The following is a 23219-nucleotide window of genomic DNA, read 5'->3' as shown; positions in this document are numbered from 1 at the left end:
CACTTTGCGCGTTTCAATACAGCATCCTTGCACTGAAAATATACTATTAGCATTTAACTCCTATGGTACAAACAGAGCTACTAGAAAAAGAAAGGAAAATGCTTTGAATATAAATAAAAAATGAATTTCTGCTTTGGACAGAACACCAAATCTTTTAGTCCAGCCCTATGTGGAACTGAAGTTTCTCAGACATATTTTGCAATGTCATCAGGCTACTTGACGAAATGATTAGAAACATTTCTGGTATTTGGCTATTTAAATTCAGTACTGATCTTGGATTCAAGTTTAAGCAGCTTCTTAATTGTGCTGAACAATCCCAAAGTATTTAAATACTAATACAAAAAGGAAAAAAAGATGTATGGGAGAGAAGAGCTCCTGTAGAATCCAAAAGACATCAATTCTCCATTCCAATGGCGCTTTAATGGATTTACTTAACCATCATAACCTGTTATTCCCTTGTTTAAGGCCAGAAACACCAGTTTACCAAATCATCTGTATATTCTTTCAGTTAAGCACAGTTTAACAGTCTAGCATGAACTTTATCATAACTCAAATCAGCATACATGACGACAGATCAATATTAGAAGTATAAACTCTAAGCCAACATTTTCAATAGATATGAAATACTCAAGAGCTTGTATATAATTATTTAGAGTCATTTATAAAAGCGGTAGTTACAGAAACAGCAGGTTCACAGTGGCCATTTGTTCAAGAAGGTGCCTACTGCACAATAGAAGTCCCAGCTGTGGCAAAACATTGCAATTTCAGGCATGAGAAGCACTACTGACAGTTATCTACATTTTACAGTTCAGTCACACTTTTTATTTAATGTCAGCATACAGAGGACAACCCCAGTAAATTATTCTGTAATGTCAAGTATTTAGTAGGTTCTTTAGCTGAAACAGTGACATAAAATACTAAAAAATAAGCAGTATGAAACAAACATGATTTTCTAAAATTATAAATATACCAACGATACTTATTAAAGCTTTGTCATTATTGCAACAGTCAATTTAGTTTAACAATTTGTCATGTTAGAAAGGCTCTTATGAAATTTATTCAAGTTGTCAAGAAATTAGAAGGACGTTTATAAAGAAAATACATATGAATTTTACTGTTGATTTTTCACTATATCATTACAATTTTGTACAGTATCACCTAATGTGTCAATCTTAACAAATCCATGTATACAGACTTTGTAAGTGCAGGAAATTAATTTTTTCCCTTCTGTTTTCAGATCTTTACACAAGATATGTGACACTTAAATTAGCCGGTTTTCTCTCTTTTAACATAAGCAGGCCAGCAGTATTCTAAATGCAAATTTAGTAGCTTTAATGTAATAGAAGGGAGACATACACAGTCTTTCAAGCACACAGCTGAGTTCCAACAGATCAAACATTGCCAGAAAAGTCTTCAGTAAGAACGTTTTTGTCCTAGTTTGAACACCCACATAATAAGACAACACTCTCTCTACGCTTCACAAGAAGTAATTGACCCATACTTGACTGTGCACTAAGGGTTGTAATTAGCCTCTCTCCATTGTTGTAGTAACTATGTATGGCAATATTTCAAGGAATCATCAAACTTCTGTTCGTAGTGTCTTACAATATAGGATAGTACTCAATGGCAATTTATACTTCAGTTGCAACAAATAAAATTCCCCTTTGACCACGAAGATGTAGTAGTAAATGTACCCTCTTTCCATGTCCAAATACAGTAATTCAAAATGTCTGTTAAATACTTTAGCAGATACAGAACTCATTTAACCAGGATGCTGTATTACAACTGCTGTTTACTGGAAAACTGAAAGATGCTATATAATTTAAAAACTAGATTTTTTTCTGTACAATATAATTCAAATAAATATACTAAATTTAATGTGCATTTTGTTCTACAAATTGGTAACACATTTACTCTGCCAGGGTGTATATACTGCCATTACACTCTGCTATTCCTGTGCTGTTGGGTTCACAGTTACTGTGAGCTTTCTGGGTAAGTGGTGTCAAGTTTCCCTGAAATTAAAAGTGGTTGTACATGATTTGGGTAGGGAAGAACCCTGCCTTTGAAGGCAACATCTGACAGAAATGGTGTATGGCTAGTCTTTGAAAAGATACAGTTTGCCCTTGGTATCCGCGGACTTGCCATCAGCAGATCTGTGCATCCGCAGATGGCAAGTCTGCATTATCCTCAATGGTGGCGTGTGCCTGTGCTGTCACTGGGACAGCCCCAGTGGTGGCACCACTATTAGGTTCTGTTGTCCCCAATGGTGGCACACCCATGTGAACACGCCACCGTGATACAATAGAGGCTATCTCTAATGGTGGCGCGGCTGCAGGGAAGCACTGCCATTGGGGACAACGCAGGTTCCTGCATGGATACCAAGGGCTGACTGTATTCAAAAGCCTTCCTTCTCTGTTAGATTATAATAACCAAGGAAATGAGCAAGATTTGTAAGTTTAACTTTTCCCAGTAGCAGAGCACATATCGTTTTATAAAGTTAGTACTGAGGAGCCTGAAAAGTAGGCAGCTGTCTTATAAGCTAGTGCAGATCTTTTTTTCTTTCCAAAAAGGGCAGTCTGCTCGCGCCTTGTTTTGCTGCGCGAGGGAGCCACAGCGGACAAACCATGCAGCTCCCTCGCGCAGCAAAAAGGTCCCGCAAAAAGTGGGTCCTTGCAGCGCCATAAGGACATCGCAGTGCGCCGATGGTGCACTTGTGACATCCTTATGACATCGGGACGCATGGATGCTAAGCATCTGTCGCATTAAAGTGGCAGTGCTCGTGTGTACAGGGCACTGCCATTTTGACACCCCCATCACATGCTAGGAGTGAGGCCAATATGGGCGGTGCGCCCTCGACCAACCCCAGCACGTGATGGGGGCGCTGCAAAGGCCTGTCTGGAGAGGGCCATAGACTTATCCCATATTTTCCATTGAGCACCATACTTATCATTCGAACACGTTAAAATGTAATTCTGAAAGGGGGGGAACCCCAAGGAAGCTCAGGATCATATGTAAATGCTAAAGAGGAAGTTCTAGTTATGGTGTATGCCATCTTATTCCAGTTTGGCAGTGGATCCACCTGCCTTCTACGTTTCTGATACTGAAACTAAGTTTAGATTTTCCAGCCAAGGCAAAAAGCAGCCAGATCAAAGCTGCTTATGTTCAGGAATGAGTGTACATTCTATCCTCATTCTATAGAAAACATACCATTTGCTATCCTGACTGCACCAATATGGCAAAGACAGCTGGGGAAGGAAAAAAGGTAGGTTGGCTCAGTGGCAGTGAGGTTTCAGACTGCATAAATAGCTTGAGTCTTCTTGGTCATTCTTTCCTCAGTCTGGAAGTCTGTGACCAACCGGGATCTTCTGGCAAATGTGGAAAAGAATTTTAGCACAGGAAAGTGGTAATGGAAGTTGCTTTTTCAGGACTCTCAAGATCAAATGACAACATTGAAATGTAGCAGCTTAATTTTTTTTAAAGTTAAATATGGGATTAAACATTAGGTAGGACCCAAAAATGCAGTATATAACCCAGGAGGAAGAAATATGTTACCATTACTGTTTTCGAAGAGTCATTAAATAGACATAGAATTAAGTGCTCTCATATAAAATGAAAAGAATGCTTACTAACTCATTTCTGGTAAAAAGACCTCCCTGGCCAGAGCCCTGTAAACATTTCACCTATCTTGCTAGTTTAGGCCAGCTGAGTGACCTCATCAACTGCAAAAATAAAGATAATAATATCATAACAGTAATAATAATTTGAAATCCATTCTAAATAAACACACCCTAAACAATATGCCATTTACATCAGTGTGCGGTATTAGTTTTCAATGATCTAGTGAACAGCATCAGCATGAAACTTACCTTTAATTAAAGATTTCCGCATTGGCCAAATATAGAAATCCTAGCTTTTGGTACTGCATACTCTATCTCTGAAATATTTGAAACTGTTACTGCAAACATGTTGTGTTTAGTGGATACAGTTTGCAATTAAGCAAAGGAGTAGCATTTTTCCACCATGTCCATCATGGAACATCAGTAAAGTTACTCTCAAAATTGTCCCTCCACAAATTAATAAAAACATTTCCATGATTTTAGCATAGAGAAATAAATATATTTTTTGCTATTTATCCTTATAATTTGTCCCACCCTCCCCAATCCATGAAAAGCAATGTCACTCACTGTTTCTGGATTGTCTATCCATGTAAGGCATACTAGAGAGACCATATCTCAAACCCAAATTTGATTACGATTTCATTGAAATATTGAATTCTTGCTACACATGTTAGATACACTGTGAAGTCTTAGTCACAATGGACTTCAATTTCTATTGGAAGGTATCTTCTTGCATTAAGCTTTTTAAACCCGTACACTTCAGTAGTTCTCAGTGACACTTTTCAAGGACATTCAAGACTTACTTTCAAGAAGAGATGAAAGATGTGTGCAACTCTACACTTCCCAAAAAAAGATAACTGCCAGACTTTTAGGGTTTCATTACTGCTTAGTGCCCATGTGCTTCTCTAAAGCATTTCCACACACACATCAGACTTTGCTAATCTTTGCTTCAAACTCCAACCCCACTGTGTTGGATTCTGGATCCAAGTATCCTCAAGCCTTTATGGTCGGCTTCTGAGGAAATCATTCTCTGGGAGGGTCAGCCCAAGATTACCTAAGTGCATGTGCAGAAGCCACATCAAGTTTCTTTGGATCTTGGTTCAAATTGTTTTGCAAACTGATTGCAAATTGTTAAATGAGTATTTGAGACAAACCATGCATCATCAGTATAAAGTGGTAAAAAGTAGATGAATAACTTCAGTTTTGTCCAACATAAAAGCAATTACTAACACCACACTTAAGCCTGTCGATTTAATGGAAAATGTTCATTTAATGGAAAATGCTTGAGTTTAAAAATACTTTTAACAAGTACTTTAAAGTGAATGGGAAAATATAGTAAGGATACATTCCACTAGGGATGTATTAAAATTATGACTCTGCACATAGAAATGCTTGGAGGAGATATTAAAAATCAGAATATTACAGTGCATATTTAATACCAGTTTATTCAAATTTTAAATGGAGACACTACAAATTGTCTTGATGATCACTGGAGCATTAAAAGTTCTCAGTACTATGACTAGCTTTTGAAAAAAGTGAAAATACATCCCGCTTTATAGATTCCTGTTAGTTAAGTGTTCTAAATTCAACTGCCCAAAATGCATGTTATACCATTCCAAACTACAGCCTATTCAAACTGTGAACATATTGTATTCCTGAATGCCCTTACAATTTTACCCTCACTAATTGGTTTTTTTTTTTAGATTTGTCTCAAACATGTTATACAAAAATAGTTTTGAAAATATAGGAAAATTATCACTGACACTTTGGATACACAACACAACTCCGGCTGGAAGGCAACTGTATTTCAAAAAGACTTTATCTGGGCCAGACACTTCAAATCGTTCAGAAATATGGCATGCAGTATCCAAAAGTATGGCTCTGAGGAAATAATTTTTTACATTAAGCATAAAGAAATTTATATTCAACATTCAGTTATGTTTTGAGAAAAACTACCTATTCAAGTTCTACTTCTTTGATGCAGCATTAAGGATTAAAACTTACCACTTTACCAGGCCTTGCCCATGTGCAAATAAATCCCTCCTGACAAGCAGTGACTATACAGTCTTCAAGAAAAATTAACACAGTCAGTCTTTCGTGTGCTATCTTTTTACAGATAAGAGGCTCTAACAAAGGAACATCTTCCATTCTGGGACACAGAGGTGTTCCCAAAGTTTTTGCTGGGTCTGTTTTGGTTTTAGTAACTAGATTCAGTTTGTCACTGCTCTTACTAGATATATGTCCCATACTATGGTTTCTCTTGTGATCTTTTTCATGGTGTCTTTCCTTCCGATCATGTAGCGATAAGGTTGCAAACTTACTAACACCAGAGGCAATGGCACCATCCATGACACTGCTTTTACTGCCAGAATTGGAGACTGCAGAATGTGGAAGGCTATTTGACCGTGGAAGAGGAGGGGGCACAGAGTTCCCAGGCGTTGAGATGCTGTTTCCATTACTTCCTGGGTTAGCTCCACCACTTCCTGCAGGCGGACTTGTGGCATTCATGACATTTGTGTGTGTCCTTGCTCTTGAGAGGGGTTGATGTGGGAAGAGAATATCTTCTGTTAGGTCCCATAAACATAGTTGTGTGTCCTGGCCAACTGAACCAAACCTATATGTTACGCTTACTGGGCGACTGTCTGTAGAGTTCCTTTTTGATAACCTAGACTGTGTGCTATTTGCTCGGTCCCTTCCAAAATGAAGAAGGTCTTGGAAATCCTCATCACTGCCACTAAATTCCATTGGATCACTTTCTTCTACACTAGTGGTATATGGATCAAAGGCCACAACGCTCACCCACGATTTATGTCCATGGCCTCTAGCTATAACTCGACAATCCACAAAAGACCAGACAGTCACCAAGTCATCCTCTCCACCTGTTACAATGTATTTTCCATCTGGGCTCCAACATGCACATAGCAGTCCTCCAAAGTAGCTTTTCATTGTACCATGCAACTCCACTGAATCAAAGTTAAATACCCGAAGAAAGCCATCCTGGCTTACACAAGCCAAGAATTTTCCATCTGGGGAAAAAGCAAATTCATTCAGGGCACCCTCACCTACTGTCCATTTAAGCAAAGGATTTCGTGTTGATTTGCTTTTGCATGTATGGACTGCAAAACTTTCTCCTTGTTTAAGCAGCTGATAGTGTGGGGCTGTGGTACCACAATTGTGTTCCACATTATACAAGTACATATTGCCACTGGAATGAGCTACTAGGAAGAGACTTTCTGAACCAGGCACCCATTTTACACATGTTACTCTGGACTTGTCTATTAGTCTCTGAAAAACAAAGAAAAAAGGTACACATCAGAGTCACCTCAGTGTTGCAGTTTTCATTTACTATATTCAGACTTAAAATATTAAATTTCTCTACTTGCAGAAGCTTGTGAGGGTTTCACTTAAGCTACTGCCAAAGGCGTGTTTTTCTTAAGGCATATAAATATGACCTAACAATGCAATCATCAGTTTAATTTGTGACAATATTAAAGACAGTGTAACAAAAAAGACTCAAGATGCTGCATGCATTCTGTGAAGAAAACTAACTCAGCTATCAAAACACTGACTTACAGATGTAGAATCCAAACAAAAAATTTAGGACATCAATTGAATTCATCTTTGGAACAAAGGAGTAAAGTTTTAGGAATCCATCAGATCTGGCAATTTTATATAATAATGAGACCACTCTAGATACTATAACTATAATATACTGAGATGAAAATAAGAGGACAACAGAAGTTACTGAAAGAAAAAATTAAACTCATTTTGAAGCTGCATAGTTTATAAGGAAATTACTTGGAAACTTGATTGGAGGCAAAGAAGGGAAGATCCAAAATGTGGGTAAGTTAAAAGTTTTCAGCCAAGTCATAAATAATGTAAATGTTACGTAGAATAAAAACATCTACAGTGTGCTTGCATCATACGCGGGCACGTCATACATGAAAGAAAGACTTCACCCATGCCCCAGAAGAAGCAATGGGGCGCGCACTCGCGGTGCACACTGCAGTGCGCCGGATGCGCACCGCAGGAACGAGCCCCATTAGTTCTAATGGGGCTTAAGTTTATGTGCTTTTTCCCTTATGCAGTGGGGTCTGGAATGGATCCCCCGCGTAAGAGAAGGGCCAACTATATAAACACATTAAGGCAACTAGTTGTAAGTGATAGCAGAAGAAATTTTCAAGTTGCTGATTGTACTTCCCATTACCTCTAGTGGATTCCTGTGAAAAACTATGAGGTTTGGCCTGTGAGTTTGTTATTTTAAGTGACACTACTTGCAAGTCAAGTGAATAACTTAAGCCATTCAAAGTCTAGGAAAGAGGGGAGAAAAATTACAACACTACCAGCTTCTTGTAACCAGCTATAAAACTGTGGGTATGCTTTTAATTATGTTGACAATTTAATTATATTTTAAGTTTTTTATGATGTGAACTTATATTTGTATTTGTAAATTTCATAAACTGCCTTTAGTCCAAGGACTGAGGAGAAAGGTGAGATAAAGAAATACATAAATAGTGATAGCAACAATATGCCAGTTCCAATTAAGAATATTGCATGATTTCAACTGGGATGCAGAGAGTTGATTAGACCAAGAGTTATTTGGATCTGGTAATAATTTGCTAAAAACTTTAGAAGACTATTTTAAAAAGTGCACTGAAGTATGAAATGTGACAACTTCATCCTACAGTTCCTATCTGTCATAACTGATATACTGTAATACGACAGATTGTGCATAACACACAAGATTAACTGAGCAGCTACAGTCAAAACATTTTGTAGTCAAAGAGTTAACCCAGTTGTCTCCCACCTCGAACCCTTTATTGACACCAACTAAAGCCTGCTGTGATGCTTTTAACAACTTTTTCGCAGACAAAATCTCTCGGATAAGGGCTGATCTTGATGCTGGCATTATAACAGAAACTATAAGAGAGGTATCCAGTGACTCTGCAGACTGTATTAAGCTGGATCACCTTGAGTTTGTAAATACCAATGAAGTGGACAAGCTCCTTGGAAGTGTAAGGAAGACAACGTGCCTCCTCGATCCTTGTCCGTCATGGTTGACCGCCCAGAGAGGGGACACAATAATAACATCATTACAGCTTATAATAAATGCATCCTTTCAGGAGGGAATATTTCCATCTAAACTGAAACCAGCTATAGTAAAACCGCTTTTGAAGAAACCCTCCCTAGATCCCCTGATGAGAAAACTACAGACGGGTCTGGGTCTCCCTTTTACCATTCTTGGGCAAAGTGATCGAGAGGGCAGTCGCCTTCCAGCTCCAGGTTGTCTTGGATGAAACTGATTATCTGGACCCATTTCAAACTGGCCTTTGGTTGCCTTTGTCAATGATCTCCATCTGGGCATCAACAGGGGAAGTGTGACCCTGCTGGTGCTCTTGGACATCTCAGCGGCATTTGATACCATTGACCACGGTATTCTTCTGGAACACCTGAGGGAGTTAGGTATTGGGGGCACTGCGCTCAAGTGGTTCCGTTCCTACCTCTCAGGCAGATTCCAGATGGTGAGGCTGGGGGATAGCTGCTCCTCTAAGAGAGAGCTGACATCAGGCGTCCCTCAGGGCGCCATCCTGTCCCCCATGCTATTTAACATTTACATGAAACCGCTGGGAGAGATCATCTGGAGACATGGGGCGTGGTGTTATCAGTACATTGATGACACCCAGATTCATTTCTCTATGTCTCTGACTGTTGCAGTGACTAGGGATGGCATTTCTCCTCTGGATGCCTGCCTAAGGTCAGTAATGGGCTAGATGAGGGAAAGGAAACTCAGGTTGAATCCAGAGAAAACGGAGGTACTAGCGATAGGTCCCTCAGGTCCTGGGAAGGAAATCAGTCACCATGTCCTGGACAGGGTCACACTTCCCCTAAAGGATGGAGTTCACAGTTTGGGAATACTCCTGGACTCTTTGCTACAATTGTCATCTCGAGTAGATGCGACAGCCAGGAGTGCTTGGTACCAACTCCGGTTGATATGCCAACTGCATCCCTACCTGGACCGAGGGGACCTTGAAGCAGTGGTACATGCACTGGTAATCTCTCGTCTTGATTTCTGTAATGCGCTCTACATGGGGCTACCCTTGTACCAAGTTCGGAAGCTTCAATTGGTACAAAATGCGGCAGCCAGATTGGTCACTGGTTCTTTGCAATTTGACCATATAACACCTATTTTGAAAGTTCTTGGTTGGCTACCCATCAGCTTCTGAGCACAATACAAGGTATTGGTTATTACCTATAAAGCCCTATATGGCTCAGGCTCAAGTTACTTAAAGGAACGCCTCTCCCTTTATAGTCCGTTCCGCACTCTTAGAACGTCCAGGAAAAATCAGTTGAAGGCGCATCCAACTAGATTGGTTTCAACCTCCCAAAGAACTTTTACTTCGGTGGCTCCTAAACTATGGAATAATCTTCTGGCAAGCCTACCCACCCAATCTCTTGTAAGGACTTCAACCCACTCTTCTATTTATGATGTATTGTTTTTAAACTGTTTTAAGCAATGAATATTATATGTTTTATTCTTGTATACTGTTGTTGTTGCTGAAGTGTAATCCCGCTTCGATCCAGCTGGGAAAGGTGGGAAAATACAAATAATTTTTTTATTATTATTTTGTATTTATGGAAGAAAAACTGGGTGACAGAAGCACTAGCAGCAGCATCTTGCAGGAAAAGAAAATAGTGAAAATTCAAATACAAATCTGAATCAAGCTCTGTTCTGATTTGTACTCCCAGAATCAGACTGCAGAAATATTTATAAAGAGCAGAGCTAGAAAATCTGTGGCCCTCCAGATGCTGCTGGACTGTAATTCTCATAATCCCTAATAGTAGTAATAGTTCATTAACATCTGGAGGACCACACATTCCTAGGGCTGATATGAAGGCTGTAAGAAAGAAGGGAACAAAATACTATCAATCTGAGCTTTGATGAGAAACAGAAGATAATTACAGATCTCTATAAAGTTTGAACTGCTTTGCTAGCAGAAACCAGCATAACTGTAGAACTTTAAGGAGAGACTAATCTGCAGAGCAATGTGTATCTCAAGTGGGTGGAAAATGATGCTCAGTTTCTACAGTGCATCATGGGAGGATCAAAAAGGTTTACTTGATTCATTTATTTGCACATCACTTTAAAGGTCTCTGGAAAGGCACTGAATTTGATTGTAAGGTAAGGTAACACAATAAAATTAATGGAAGGAAAGTTTACCATCCCTCCTTTTGTCTTAACAGCCAAATGCACCATCTGAAATGCTCCTCCAAAAGGTGAGAGAGTCCATGGGTTGGGGGAGGAAAGGAGAAAAAAAACCTTTCCTGTGAACTTCCTCAAGTGAACCTCTCAGGTTTCATGCCAGTACATCTGTATAGTTTATAAATAAGTAACAGAGTGCTTTATTATCTAAGTAAATGCCCATGGAAAAACTCTACCTGTCCTAAGGTCATGTTCAGCTATAGGATGATAACAACTCTTTCAGAAATACAATCTGCCTCCCCTGAAAAAAGAAGGCAAAATTTTTCTATCTACACAACTAAGGAATGTGAACAATTCTGAGTGCCACACATGAGGCTACTAGAAAAAGCTTATTTCAATGAGAATCTATTCAAAGATTTAGCTGCTAGAAACGTTCTACTGAACTGTAATTCAATTCATGCCAGTTCATGCTTTTACAGAGATGATCAAGTACAGGGAATCTACAAATATGTTTTCAATATTAATAATAAAATTTTATTTCTATTTCCCGCCTCTCCCATTCAACCAAGCAAGCTGATATTTAAGTGAAACTATTTGCATCTCTGAAGCAAATTACTTTAGCATGTTTACAGGTGAATGGAAGACTTTCTTTCTGGCATACACCCCCCTAAATGAGTACAAGTGTGCCTACAGGTGCTCTTTCAATTGTATTTGTCTGTGAGCCACTTTGGGTCCCTTCTGGGAGAAAGGTCATATATAAATGAAATAAAATAAAATAAAATAAATAATAGGATTCATGCAAAGACTGCACTAGCATTTTCATTAGCCACTGTCTGACAATGTGCCCCTAGTCAAGGTTTATGAAGTGTGAATTAGCACTAATAAACAGGAGCTCTCCTACAGATAGAATGCTAAACTTTGTTAGCCCTAAAGATGAAGTGGGGGTGTCACATACACAAAGATGGAGAACATGCAAGTGTATAGGATTAGGAGATGGTGTAGATGTAACAGTACACATAGCCAGAGTAGAATATTGTATGCCATGTCATATGGTACATCTGCCTTCTGATAGTAACCAAAGGATAAGAAATTGGGGGAGTGGAGAACAGGGGAAAATGCCATATTATTGTTTATTGTCCAGTACTGTGGAAGAATCTCTAGCAAATTTTCTTACACTCTGAGACTTTTCCTCCATTCAACCAAGCAAGCTGATTCCTAGTAGAAAGGTAAGTAATATTTGTATGCAGAATTTATAAAATAGTACAGGTATGTTTGCATGCATGAAGATTAAGAACATCCACTTACTTCTTCATTAAATAGTTTGCTAGTTTCTTTTTTAATAGGATCTATAAGTTGCACCTGGCCTGCAGAGAAGCCCACTAGTAGAGAAACACTTTCCGCCGTGGCAGTTAAATGATTGAAGTCATGACACGTTGGTTGTGTTCCTTTGTATATCCTTTTATCTATTGGTTTACTCAAATCAGCAGCCTGCAAAAAAAAAATTATGAAAACAAGATTAGCAATGAATAACACACTATTCCAGGGTGCTTTACAACAAAACAAGCAAGTCTAATGTTTGTTGCAACCATAGCAACAGTGGAGAATTAAAGTGGAGACAGCTTTAAAAAGCACATGGATTCAGGGACAGCACTGCAATACACAAACAAAATCAAAATGCTGCAACAGAATGTTGCAAAGTAATTTCTCCCCTTCTAATAGAAATAAGGAACATGTGACCCTCTGGGCATGACCCTCAGTTGTATGTTTTACTCTTTAGGATCTTATCCAGTTCTTTGATAGCTGCCTTTCCCATTCCTTCTTCCAAGAGATGCTACTCCAAAAATAGTGACAGAAAGTAACTTCAGCTGTAAACACCATTAGTGGAAACTGATTTTTTTTTATCCAGTACATTTCAGGTTATAATTACCCCCAAAATACGGTTTCCTGTACTTCCAGTAAGGAGGAATGTTAAATGTTTAGTAGTTTCTCTTATTTGTACTAATACAAAACAGGACTTCTTTACTTTTTTCCCCATGACAGAAAACTTGGTCATGAAAGATGGACAAGTAGAAATAGCCAAGTCCTTAACTCTCTTCATAACATCCAGGCATAGTTACCTATGTCAGTGTTATGGATGAGGAAAAAATCTTCCAAAATTAACTCATCAAGACAGGCTGTTCTTCGACACCCCATGAAATTTGTTAACTTTTGGGGAAATTCCTCACACCTAGTACAATAACAACATGAAGATCTTTTTCTCCCTTCTTGAGGTTTCAGCAATTTGTATGAAATGTATCTGTGAAAAACTACAGTTTTCACTTTGTGAACCAAAGTGTATGACTACATGAGCGACACACAATGTGCAACACAGAAATTTGATGAATCAAAAAGATACAAACAACTTATCCAAAACGTCTTAATTTTTAACATCTGTGCAGCAAGGCCTGGGTTTCCACCTTTCTATTCTTTTCATCCTGGAGAGAAGTGACCAGTGGGGTCCCACAGGGTTCTGTCCTGGGCCCAGTGCTATTCAATATCTTTATCAATGACTTGGATGACAGAATTGGAAGCATTCTTATCAAATTTGCAGATGACACCAAATTAGGAGGAGTAGCTAACACTCCAGAGGACAGGATCAACATTCAAGATGACCTGAATAAACTAGAAAGTTGGGCCACAGCTAACAAAATGAACTATAACAGGGAGAAATGCAAGGTACTGCACTTAGGGCGGAAATATAAAATGCACAGATATAGGATAGGAGAGACATGGCTGAATGAGACTACGTGTGAAAGGGATCTGGGAGTCCAAGTAGACCACAAGCTGAACATGAGTGAACAGTGTGATGCGGCAGCTAAAAAGGCCAATGCAATTTTAGGCTGCATCACTAAGAGTATTGTATCTAGATCAAGGGAACTAATAGTGCCACTCTATTCTGCTTTGGTCAGGCCCCACCTGGAATATTGTGTCCAGTTCTGGGCGCCACAATTCAAAAAAGATGTTGAAAAACTGGAACATGTCCAAAGGAGGGCAAGTAAAATGGTGAAAGGTCTAGAAACCATGTCCTATGAGGAGCGACTTGAGGAGCTGGGGATGTTTAGCCTGGAGAAGAGAAGGTTAAGAGGTGATATGATAGCCCTGTTTAAATACTTGAAGGGATGCCATACTGAGGAGGGAGCTGACTTGTTTTCACTTGCTCCAGAGACTAGGACCCGGAGCAATGGATGCAAGCTACAAGAAAAGAGATTCCACCTCAACATTAGGAAGAACTTCCTGACAGTAAGGGCTGTCCAACAGTGGAACAAACTCCCTCAGAGTGTAGTGGAGTCTCCTTCCTTGGAGGTCTTTAAACAGAGGCTAGATGGCCATCTGTCGAAGATGATTTGATTTGGATTCCTGCATGGCAGGGGGTTGGACTGGATGGCCCTTGCGGTCTCTTCCAACTCTATTATTCTATGATTCTATTCAAAACTCTGCTTCCTGAGTCGCCTCCTGGCACAAGAAAATGACAGTGATGGTACTGCCCCCATCAGTCTATGTCTATGCCAAGAAAAGCCTCATTTACTTAACTTTTGCATGTCATGTTGCTCTTAAGCAGCTAAAGTTTTGCCTGGCATAAGCATGAAGTGATGAGAACAAGTCAGCTCCATACCTGTGTGTCAGGCTGCTATAAGAGGTGCAGGATAATGCCTAATACATCACCCTGTGACACATCTATGTACCACTCACGGGTGCCCAGCAGATTTCACAAAGCATTTCACCTTGCTCTGTATCATTACAGCAGAATGAAACTGAGAACAAGCATGTTCTGCATTGCTGGTTATGACTGGCTTGTTTTTACCTGTGATTTTTAATCTTCAGTGACATTTGGTGCTAGATGTAGTCTTCCCAATACATAAACCATTTCTACAGTCAGCCCTTCTTATACACGGATTTCTTATACACGGATTCAAGCATACACGGTTTGAAAATGTTCCAAAAAAGTATAAATTTCAAATATCAAACCTTGATTTTCCATTTTTTATAAGGGACACCATTTTGCTATGTCATTATATTTAATGGGACTTGAGTATACACAGATTTTGTTATACACGGGGGATCTTGGAACCAAACCCCAGCATATTAACAAAGGTCCACTGTATAATCTTTCTAGCTTTAAAAAGTTTAAAATCTCAATACAGAACTGCTCAAAGTTGCTTCGATTTGCTCTTTGTGTCCTGTTTACCTAAGCTAGGGATTAGACTACTTCACACTCATAGGCCCAAAGCACACTGCAGAAATAACTGAGTTTGAGTCTGTTTTAATTGCCCTGGCTCAGTGCTCGGGAATTCTAGGAACTGTAGTTTTGTGCAACATTTAGCTTTTTCTGTCAGAGATCTCTGATGCCTCAATAAACTACAATTCCCAGGATTCCTGAGCACTGAGCCAGGGCAGTTAAATCAGTCTCAAACTGGATTATTTCTGCAGTGTGTTTTAGATCAAAGCCAAAAAAAAAAACCCTTAGTTCAATTAACCATCCTCCGTACAGGTCACATTCTTCAAACAAAGGTATCTTCTTTCCCCTTACTTTATACTCCTTGGAACACTTACTTGTTACAACGAAATTCTAATGCACTTCAGCACAATTACAAGTTATAAAGATGCACTGACAATATTTGTATGACTCCAGACAAGTGGAGATGTAAAGTACTAGCATCATCCAAAAGGCATTGATTCAATACACATACCACTACTGTCTATTATGTATTACGTCAACTTCCATCATTTGACAAAACTCTTCAGATGGGAATTCAACACTGAGCACCATCCAACTGCATTACTGAATGCATAAAGATTTTCATTCTTTTGTGTAGTGCAATATTTTGTTAATCTAACATCTCTCAGAAGTGGTTTGTTTCTTCCCTGACAATTAACCCTGAGTTTGTATTTTGATGACAAATGAGCAGAATATGGATACCTGCTATTACAGAAAATAATACTTTGGCAACAACTAGGAAAGTCCTCACTAAGTTCGTCCCGTGATTTAAGTTCAAAACATGCACAATGGCCAAATCAGACTCTTCCCTTAAATCCTCAAAACAATTTTTCTTCCACTAGTGATGTTCCAAAAACTGCATTTTAGGGCCAAACCAGATGCAGTACACAGGTGTATGTAAAATTATCATGCCTTCAAATAAAATCAAAAGCAGAATCAGGAACAGAGTAATCAGAAGTAAGGGAGCCAAAACAGGAGAGTTGCTTAACCCTTATAGCTGTTTTTCTTAGCCTTCACTCTGCTTCAGATTTACAAATTCAAGTTTCCATGTGGAGAGTGGGTTGAAGGACCTTGATTTGGAGCAGAAAAAAAGAGGTACTAGAGGAAAGAAAGAAAAGAAAGAAAGAAAGAAAGAAAGAAAGAAAGATTTCCCACCTACCCTCTTCCCTATTTCTAATTTCAGCATCATGTAATGGTTTGACTGTTAGATTATAATTCTCGAAACCAGGGTTCAAATCCTCGCTTGGCCGTGGAAGCCCACTAATTGACCTTGGGCAAGGCACACTCTCTCAGCCTCAGATGAAGACAAAGGCAAATTCTGAACAAATCTTCCCAAGAAACCTCCATGATGGGTTTGCCTTAGGGTTGCCGCAAATCAGAAATGACTTGAAGGGACACAGCAACAACAACTGAAATCTTATACGCATCTGTATACAATGTCTACTTCGGTGGTTAAACAGCAGAGCTATATAGTTATATCATGCCATCAAACAGCAACAGAGAGGTCTCATAGAGTTTACCAACTTAATTTATACCAGAATTTATTTTTTATACAATTAGAGGCAATTCAATTTAAAAGAAGGATTCACAAAATAGAACTGAAATATGTTTTTTCAAGTTTTATTTAGATGGAAGTTAAGTTAACTGACAACAAAAAAACAGTTTGCTTAATTGTATCTTGGGTTGCTATGGAGACATTCTAATATGGTGGCGTTGGTTAATCACTACACATTCTCTTCATTCTAATGCTTGTGCCAAAATTTTGATTTTGCACTTCTGCCAAACCGTAGGGATGCTGGTATTCACCACAGCCTGTAACGTTAGGTTAAAAAATTAATTTGATAATGTTCACTATTAACATTAATTAGGAATTAATTAACTAAAAACTAGTAATTGGAACGGAACTGAGTTATCATTGTTAGAGTAACTTGCTGGCAAAACGTCAGGAATCAACTCTTCTACAACATGACCATATAGCTCAAAAAACTCACAAAAAACTAGAAGAAACAATGTTTGTGGAGGGGAGATAACCTGAAGCTGTGTGGAGAAAGCATGCCTCTGGGGAAGGAGAAGGAGGAGTATTCAGAGTTAATTCTTCAAAAGAGTCCTTTGCCTCTCTTGGATTTAGCCCTTCATCAATGGGGAGAAAAGCGGGAAGCCAACTGCACCCCTCTCCACCCCAGCGAAGAAGGATTGAGCATCCTTCCTAACCAGAGAGAAGTTTCTCCCTTCGTACCCGGTCACCTTGTGAGTAGCAACTGAGAAGCTGGTTGAACAGCAACTCAGAAGCCTCTTGCTTCTCCTCCTGCCTGCTCCGTTGCTGTTCTCAAGGTGACCAGATGCAAAGAGGGCAATGACCGAGCAGCCAGCTGAGCAATGACCAACAAGTCTTATGCCTTTGCCACAATGCTGGTATGGATCAAAGGCTTTTCAGTTGCTGCTCCCAGGATGACTGGGTACAAAAGGGACTTGAGCAGCTGGCCTGAGCAGCCACCAAGAAGCCTCTGGCCTTTGCTGCAAGGCCAGCATGAGTGAGAGGCTTCTCTGTAGCTGTTTGATTGCTGCTCCCAGGACCAGCTGCCTGGTCACAGCCTAGGAGCAGCAAATGAGCATCAAGCTTTCCTTTTGTTGTAAGGCCGGTACAGGCAAGGAGGAGGACCAGGCCTGGGCCATTTGTATTCCAAGATCATAAATACCAAAGCTTTCTCAGCACCATCATCTGGAAATGCTCATGTAATCTGGAAATGCTACAGTACTTCTATCTGGAAAACTATACAGAAGGATAGCATGGCTGATAGCACTGAAAGCCAATGAGAGATTCAAGAGACTCAACAGAGCTTCTACCTCTCCCTGTTGCTCTACTGTCCTGGCGAAAGTAATCTGTCAGGGCAATCAGGACAATTTCAGTACAAAAACCAGCAGATAAATCTGACTGAAGATAGATGCAGAAAAATCCAACTCCAGCTGGAACATGCATGGAGCAGTAAACCAATGTGCATGAGAACAAAGCAGTGACTACCATCCAATAACTGCTTAAACCTACCAGGACCCAAAATAAGTATTTTAGAAGCAAAAGGGAAGGGGGACCACCTGAAAGCCCCATGGACATTGTTTTTTTGTGGGTTTTTCGGGCTATGTGGCCATGTTCTAGAAGATTTTCTTCTTGACGTTTCACCAGCATCTGTGGCTGGCATCTCCAGATAATGCTTGCCTGGAAAAAGTTGTGTATATAGCCACAGATGCTGGCGAAACATCAGGAAGAAACTCTTCTAGAACATGGCCACATAGCCCGAAAAACCCACAAAAAAACATGGATGCCAGCCATGAAAGCCTTCGACTTCTCATGGACATTATTTTGAGTTCTATGATGGAAAAAAGATAGGAAACAGAAGTGTTAAATAAATATTGAGCCTTGACACATCTTTACATATATGTTCCCATATAGGAACATGGTATGAAACCCATCGGTATGAAACATTTATTCATTAGTAACAGTGCAATGAGTTACAGCTCTTAACAGATTTAGTTCATCAGTCATCTGCCCAAAAGATCTGAACAACAGTGAAATGGACTGCCTTGGAAGATGGCAGGTTTTCCTTCACTGGAGGTCTTTAAACATAGGTTGGATGGCTGTCTCTCAGGAGTTTTTTGACTGTGGATTTCTGCTTGGCAGGGGATTGCACTAGATGACCCATGTGGTGCCTCCCAACATTACAATTCTAGAAACCAAAAATGTACACATGGTTGGGCTTATTAACATCTTTGATTAGAGGACCTTGTTCACATTAGATGTGTGACTGCAACAGCGTATAATATGAAAACAGATTCAGGCCAAAGAAGACAATACCTTCTGAGCAAGTAAGTACAGGTTGAGTATCTCTTATCCAGAATTCTGAAATCTTAACTATTCCAAAATTATCCACATGGGTGGCTGAAACAGTGACACCTTTGCTTTCTGATTTCAATGTACACAAACTTTATTTCATGCACCAAATTATTAAAAATATTGTGTATAAAATTATCTCCATGGAATGTGTTTAAGGTGTAAATGAAACATAAATGAATTTCATGCTTAGATTTGAGTCCCATATCCAAGATATCTCATTATGTATATGCAAAAATTCAAAAATCCAAAAAAACTCCCAAAATCCAAAACACTTCTGGTCCCAAGCATTTCGAACAAGGGAAACTCAACCTGTAGCCAGAACAAAAGTATCTATGTCACATTACAGAAAGTTCTGTAGATTAATCCCATGGGTACAAATAAAATGTTAACTATCCCCAAATGGATAGAACACTCAATGAATATTCAATTCAAAAAGTAAGATCTTAAACAAAATTGCAAATCTACTTTTAAGAGATACTTTAAAAATATGGAGACACTGGAATAAGCAGCTTCCACCACATCCTTCACCTTTAAGAACAATTTTAAATCATCCAAATTTTTATACAAAAGGAAGACAAAATGAATATAGAAAAATAAAGGTATAGAAATAATTAAGATAAAAGGGTAAAGGTAGTCCCCTTGACATGAATGTCTAGTTATAACCGACTGTAGGGGGTGGTACAGTGCGCCCTTGGCTTATGCAGGAGATCCATTCCGGACCCCCCGCATAAGCTGAATAGCACGTAAGCTCAAGCCCCATTCAATTGATTGGGGCTCGTGCTTCCGGGATAGTGTGTGTGCCATGGACACGTGCACTATTCATTCACCCATCGTGCAGGCGCACTGTATTCATCTCCATTACTAAGCCGAAGAGCCAGCGTTGTCTGAGAATGGCTCTGGTGGTCATGCGGCTAGCATGACTGCTAAGCACTGTTACCTTCCCACCGAAGTGGTATCTATTTATCTACTTGCATTTGTATGCTTTTGTCAGATAGTTCTTTTGCAGTGTGTCCCCAGGGCTCTGTTTTGGGTCCCCTACTGTTCTCTCTTTACACATTGTCCCTAGGAAAACTTACCAGTTCTTTTCGTTTTTCCTATCATTAAAGAAAGTTTTGTAGAAGTAGGGTTTGAGGAAGGAAGAGCAGTGACATGGACAAAAAGTTGAAGGAAGGAAAATGAATAGTGGGAAACTCAAAGCAGATTAGCTTAAGCAAATCAGCTTCAAACAGAAAATGTGATCTCCAATGAGTGACAGGAGATAAAGAAAGAAGCACTGCAGGGTTTCAGACCAGGATGTGTCTAATATCATAAAGTCTGAAGCTAGCACAGCATGTCATCTTGACAAGTCTACCAAGTTTTTTTTAAAAAAAATACATTATCTTTGGAACATTTTAACCACCTCAGTTTTGAATAGCATTATGATAGGCACAGCTCAGAAAATTACAGCAAAACCACCTTTTATTTATCAGAAACACTAAAAAAAACAAAAACCCAGAGCAGAGCTAATGCCGAGCGACACTTCTTGATTTTCAGTAACTATGATTTGCCCTTTCAATCTGAGTTAAGTAAACTACTGTTGCTACTGACCATGGTACCCAGCCAAAATTATCAAGGTTAGTGGTAACTAATGTGTACTGATTTCACAGTAAACTACAAATGTGATCCAGGAGTTGATGATGGAAATGGAGGGAGAGAGAGAGGGAGGGTGAGGGGGGTGGGGGTGTAATTTACCAGCAGGTTACTGTTGGGCAACCCATGATTTGGCTGCAATTCTGGAAACAAATCTGTCAGGGGGTCCACAATCCACTTCCCATACTGAGGGGTTTCTTATCTCTGTCAACCATAAATAAGACCATCCTCACTCAACTCACATATTAATCAGTGTGGCTCCCACATACCTCTTCCTTTGCTTTCCTAGCACCATTGACAAGTACACAAGTCGCCATCTCCTCATCTCTTAGCACTAAGCAGAGAACAGCATTTAAGCCACCAACATCATCTCTCAGTGCACTGCATCTTTTACACATAACACTGCTAACCAAAAGGAAGACAGAAGCAAACCAATGGGAAGACAAAGAAAGATGGTGGAAGTAATAGCAGCAACAGAGATGGGAAAACAGAAACAGGAGTAGTAGTTCTCACAAAGAAAGTCCTAGATGACATGGCATCCAGGTTCCAGTTAACCAACAGGCCAGACAGCCTCGGGTCTGTCAACCCTCCCTCTTCATTGATTTTACGAATCACAACTTTCTGAACAAAGTGGTAATAAGCAAGAAACCATTGTGAAGAAAGGAAGGCAGACCGGGGTGGAGGTGGTAATCCATGAACCCAGTTGAGGTGCTGTCAAATTCCTTAAAATTCCTGATATGAAGGATTGTTCATGTGTACTAACTGGGGAAACTGAAGCATGTAAACAAGATTACTCATCTTCTTGCTTACATACAATGATCAAGTTTCACTCCCCAAGCAGGTGTGGGTTGGATGTCTGTGTGTGCATCTCCAGTCATGGGGTAAGGGAAGAGGAGGGCTGGAGGAATAAAACTTGCAGAAAGACCATAGGTTTCTGCTATGACCTTCTCTCTTTCCTGGGGAAAACCTGAAACAAACAATCACAAGATGAATCCCAGCAGCACAAGAAGTGTGAGAACAGTTAACCTTGTTTATTTAGTAATCACAAAACTTGTTAATCTGGTTTAGTAACATTTAGATGTTTAACTGCAGTATCAGGGACCAAGACAAAAGCATTTATGTTTTCCCAAAATGTTATCTTCATCATATATTGCAGCTGTGGCCAAAGGTATCATTAGAGATATGAGGATGTGGGCCACATCAGGTAATATCCTAAGGTGAGAGGGTGACACCAATGCTGACCAAATATCTGCCTTTGGGCAGAAAAGGGCTGTGGCAATTACCTTGCATCCTTTTAAAATGCAAGGTTGAGGATCAATGAGAGAAGAAAAGAGGCCACAGGTTTTATTTTTTTCTCAATTTTCAATTTTAAACTCTTTTAAAATTTTCTCTAAAAACATCATACCTTAGTAAATTTTCACTTTAACTTTTCACTTTCATAAAACTATGCACATGTAAATACATTTAGGCTGTTCATATATGGTACTGCAATTTATATATATATTTTTAATTTTGCTAATTATTTATGTCAACTGTTAACATTACATTCAGTGATACATGGGAATTTACAATTTATGAGTAACATTAATGCAAAAAACATTACGAAGGTGTGATATGGGAGGAGGTAAATGGGGGAGTGACACCATGAATTACCATACCAGGTGACACTAGCCCTGGTGTCAGTGGAAACACTACAGGCCACCAGATGTTGTTGAATTGCAACTCTCAGCAAACCTGGCCAGCATAGCTAATGGTGAGAAACCTGAAGGCATACAATTCAATAGTAGAGGGTCATATGATTCTCACCCCTGATAAATAATTTATCCACTTTAACTACAAGACAGGTCTTTCTCCCAATCCCCAGGGAGAAAGACGTAGAATGGGGTCAGGGTGGTGGTGGTGGGGGTTGATTAACACTAGTGCTTGGGAATAATTCACCACTATCACCGCTACATGAGAAAGTCGTCTTATGAAGTGTCACTTCCTTGATAGCTTACTCTTCCACATTCCACTCCCCCTTCTCCCACAAGCCAGAAGACCACTAGCAGTATCTCTTCCAACTCTATGATTCTATGATTCTATGAAACATACCTACTGCTGCATTTCTGTGTGCCTAAGATGCATTTCTAAAGAAGTGCTGTTTAATGAAAAATGTTAATTGTTAATCATGCAATACCCACTGGGCAATTGTAAAACTCTAATAATAAACTTTCATTCAGATAACTGTATAGATCTTTTTACATATTCTGTTGGCGCACAGAGGGCAAAAGGACAGAAGCCACTAGTTTCAGTTCTGCCTGTCATGTTTCCACTAGTTACAGATGGCCCACCTTATCTACTGGTTTTTTTATCCACAGATTCAAGCATCCACAGTTTGAAAATATTTTTTAAAATATATAAATTCTAAAAAGCAAACCTTGATTTTGCCATTTTATATAAGAGACACTATTTCACTACCCCATTCTATTTAATGGGGCTTGAGCATCCACGGATTTTGGTATCCACGGGAGGTCCTGGAACCAAACCCCAACGGATACCAAGGGCCCACTGCATATCTACAATTTCTCAATACTCAGTGGAAAGCAAAGAGAAGCTAGAAACACCCACGGTCTCTGCTTGCAATTGATAATC

General features: G+C 39.5%; 1 protein-coding gene across 4 annotated transcripts in view; it reads right to left on the bottom strand.

The window, feature by feature from the left end:
• Nucleotides 1-23219, bottom strand: part of WDR20 (WD repeat domain 20) — a 65644-nt gene that overhangs the window by 6978 nt on the left and 35447 nt on the right. Inside the window, exons 2-4 of one of the 4 annotated variants that reach the window (XR_016281027.1) lie at nucleotides 12124-12306; nucleotides 5622-6902; nucleotides 3631-3719 (exon numbers count right to left, since the gene is read on the bottom strand). Coding sequence is in view for 3 of the 4 variants with exons in the window: in XM_089522561.1 (XP_089378687.1) it covers nucleotides 3681-3719; nucleotides 5622-6902; nucleotides 12124-12306 (1503 nt within the window). In the remaining variant the exon portion in view is untranslated. Of the gene's footprint in view, nucleotides 1-635; nucleotides 6903-12123; nucleotides 12307-23219 lie in introns of those variants that run through there. The other 3 variants (XM_089522561.1, XM_089522560.1, XM_089522563.1) reach the window with 3 other exon arrangements.

The sequence above is a fragment of the Sceloporus occidentalis genome, unplaced genomic scaffold, assembly GCF_023333645.1.
Source record: "Sceloporus occidentalis isolate IW3139 unplaced genomic scaffold, rSceOcc1.0.p SCAF_4, whole genome shotgun sequence".
Classification (NCBI taxonomy): Eukaryota; Metazoa; Chordata; class Lepidosauria; order Squamata; family Phrynosomatidae; genus Sceloporus; species Sceloporus occidentalis.
This window is presented reverse-complemented; position numbering and strand designations above follow the sequence as displayed.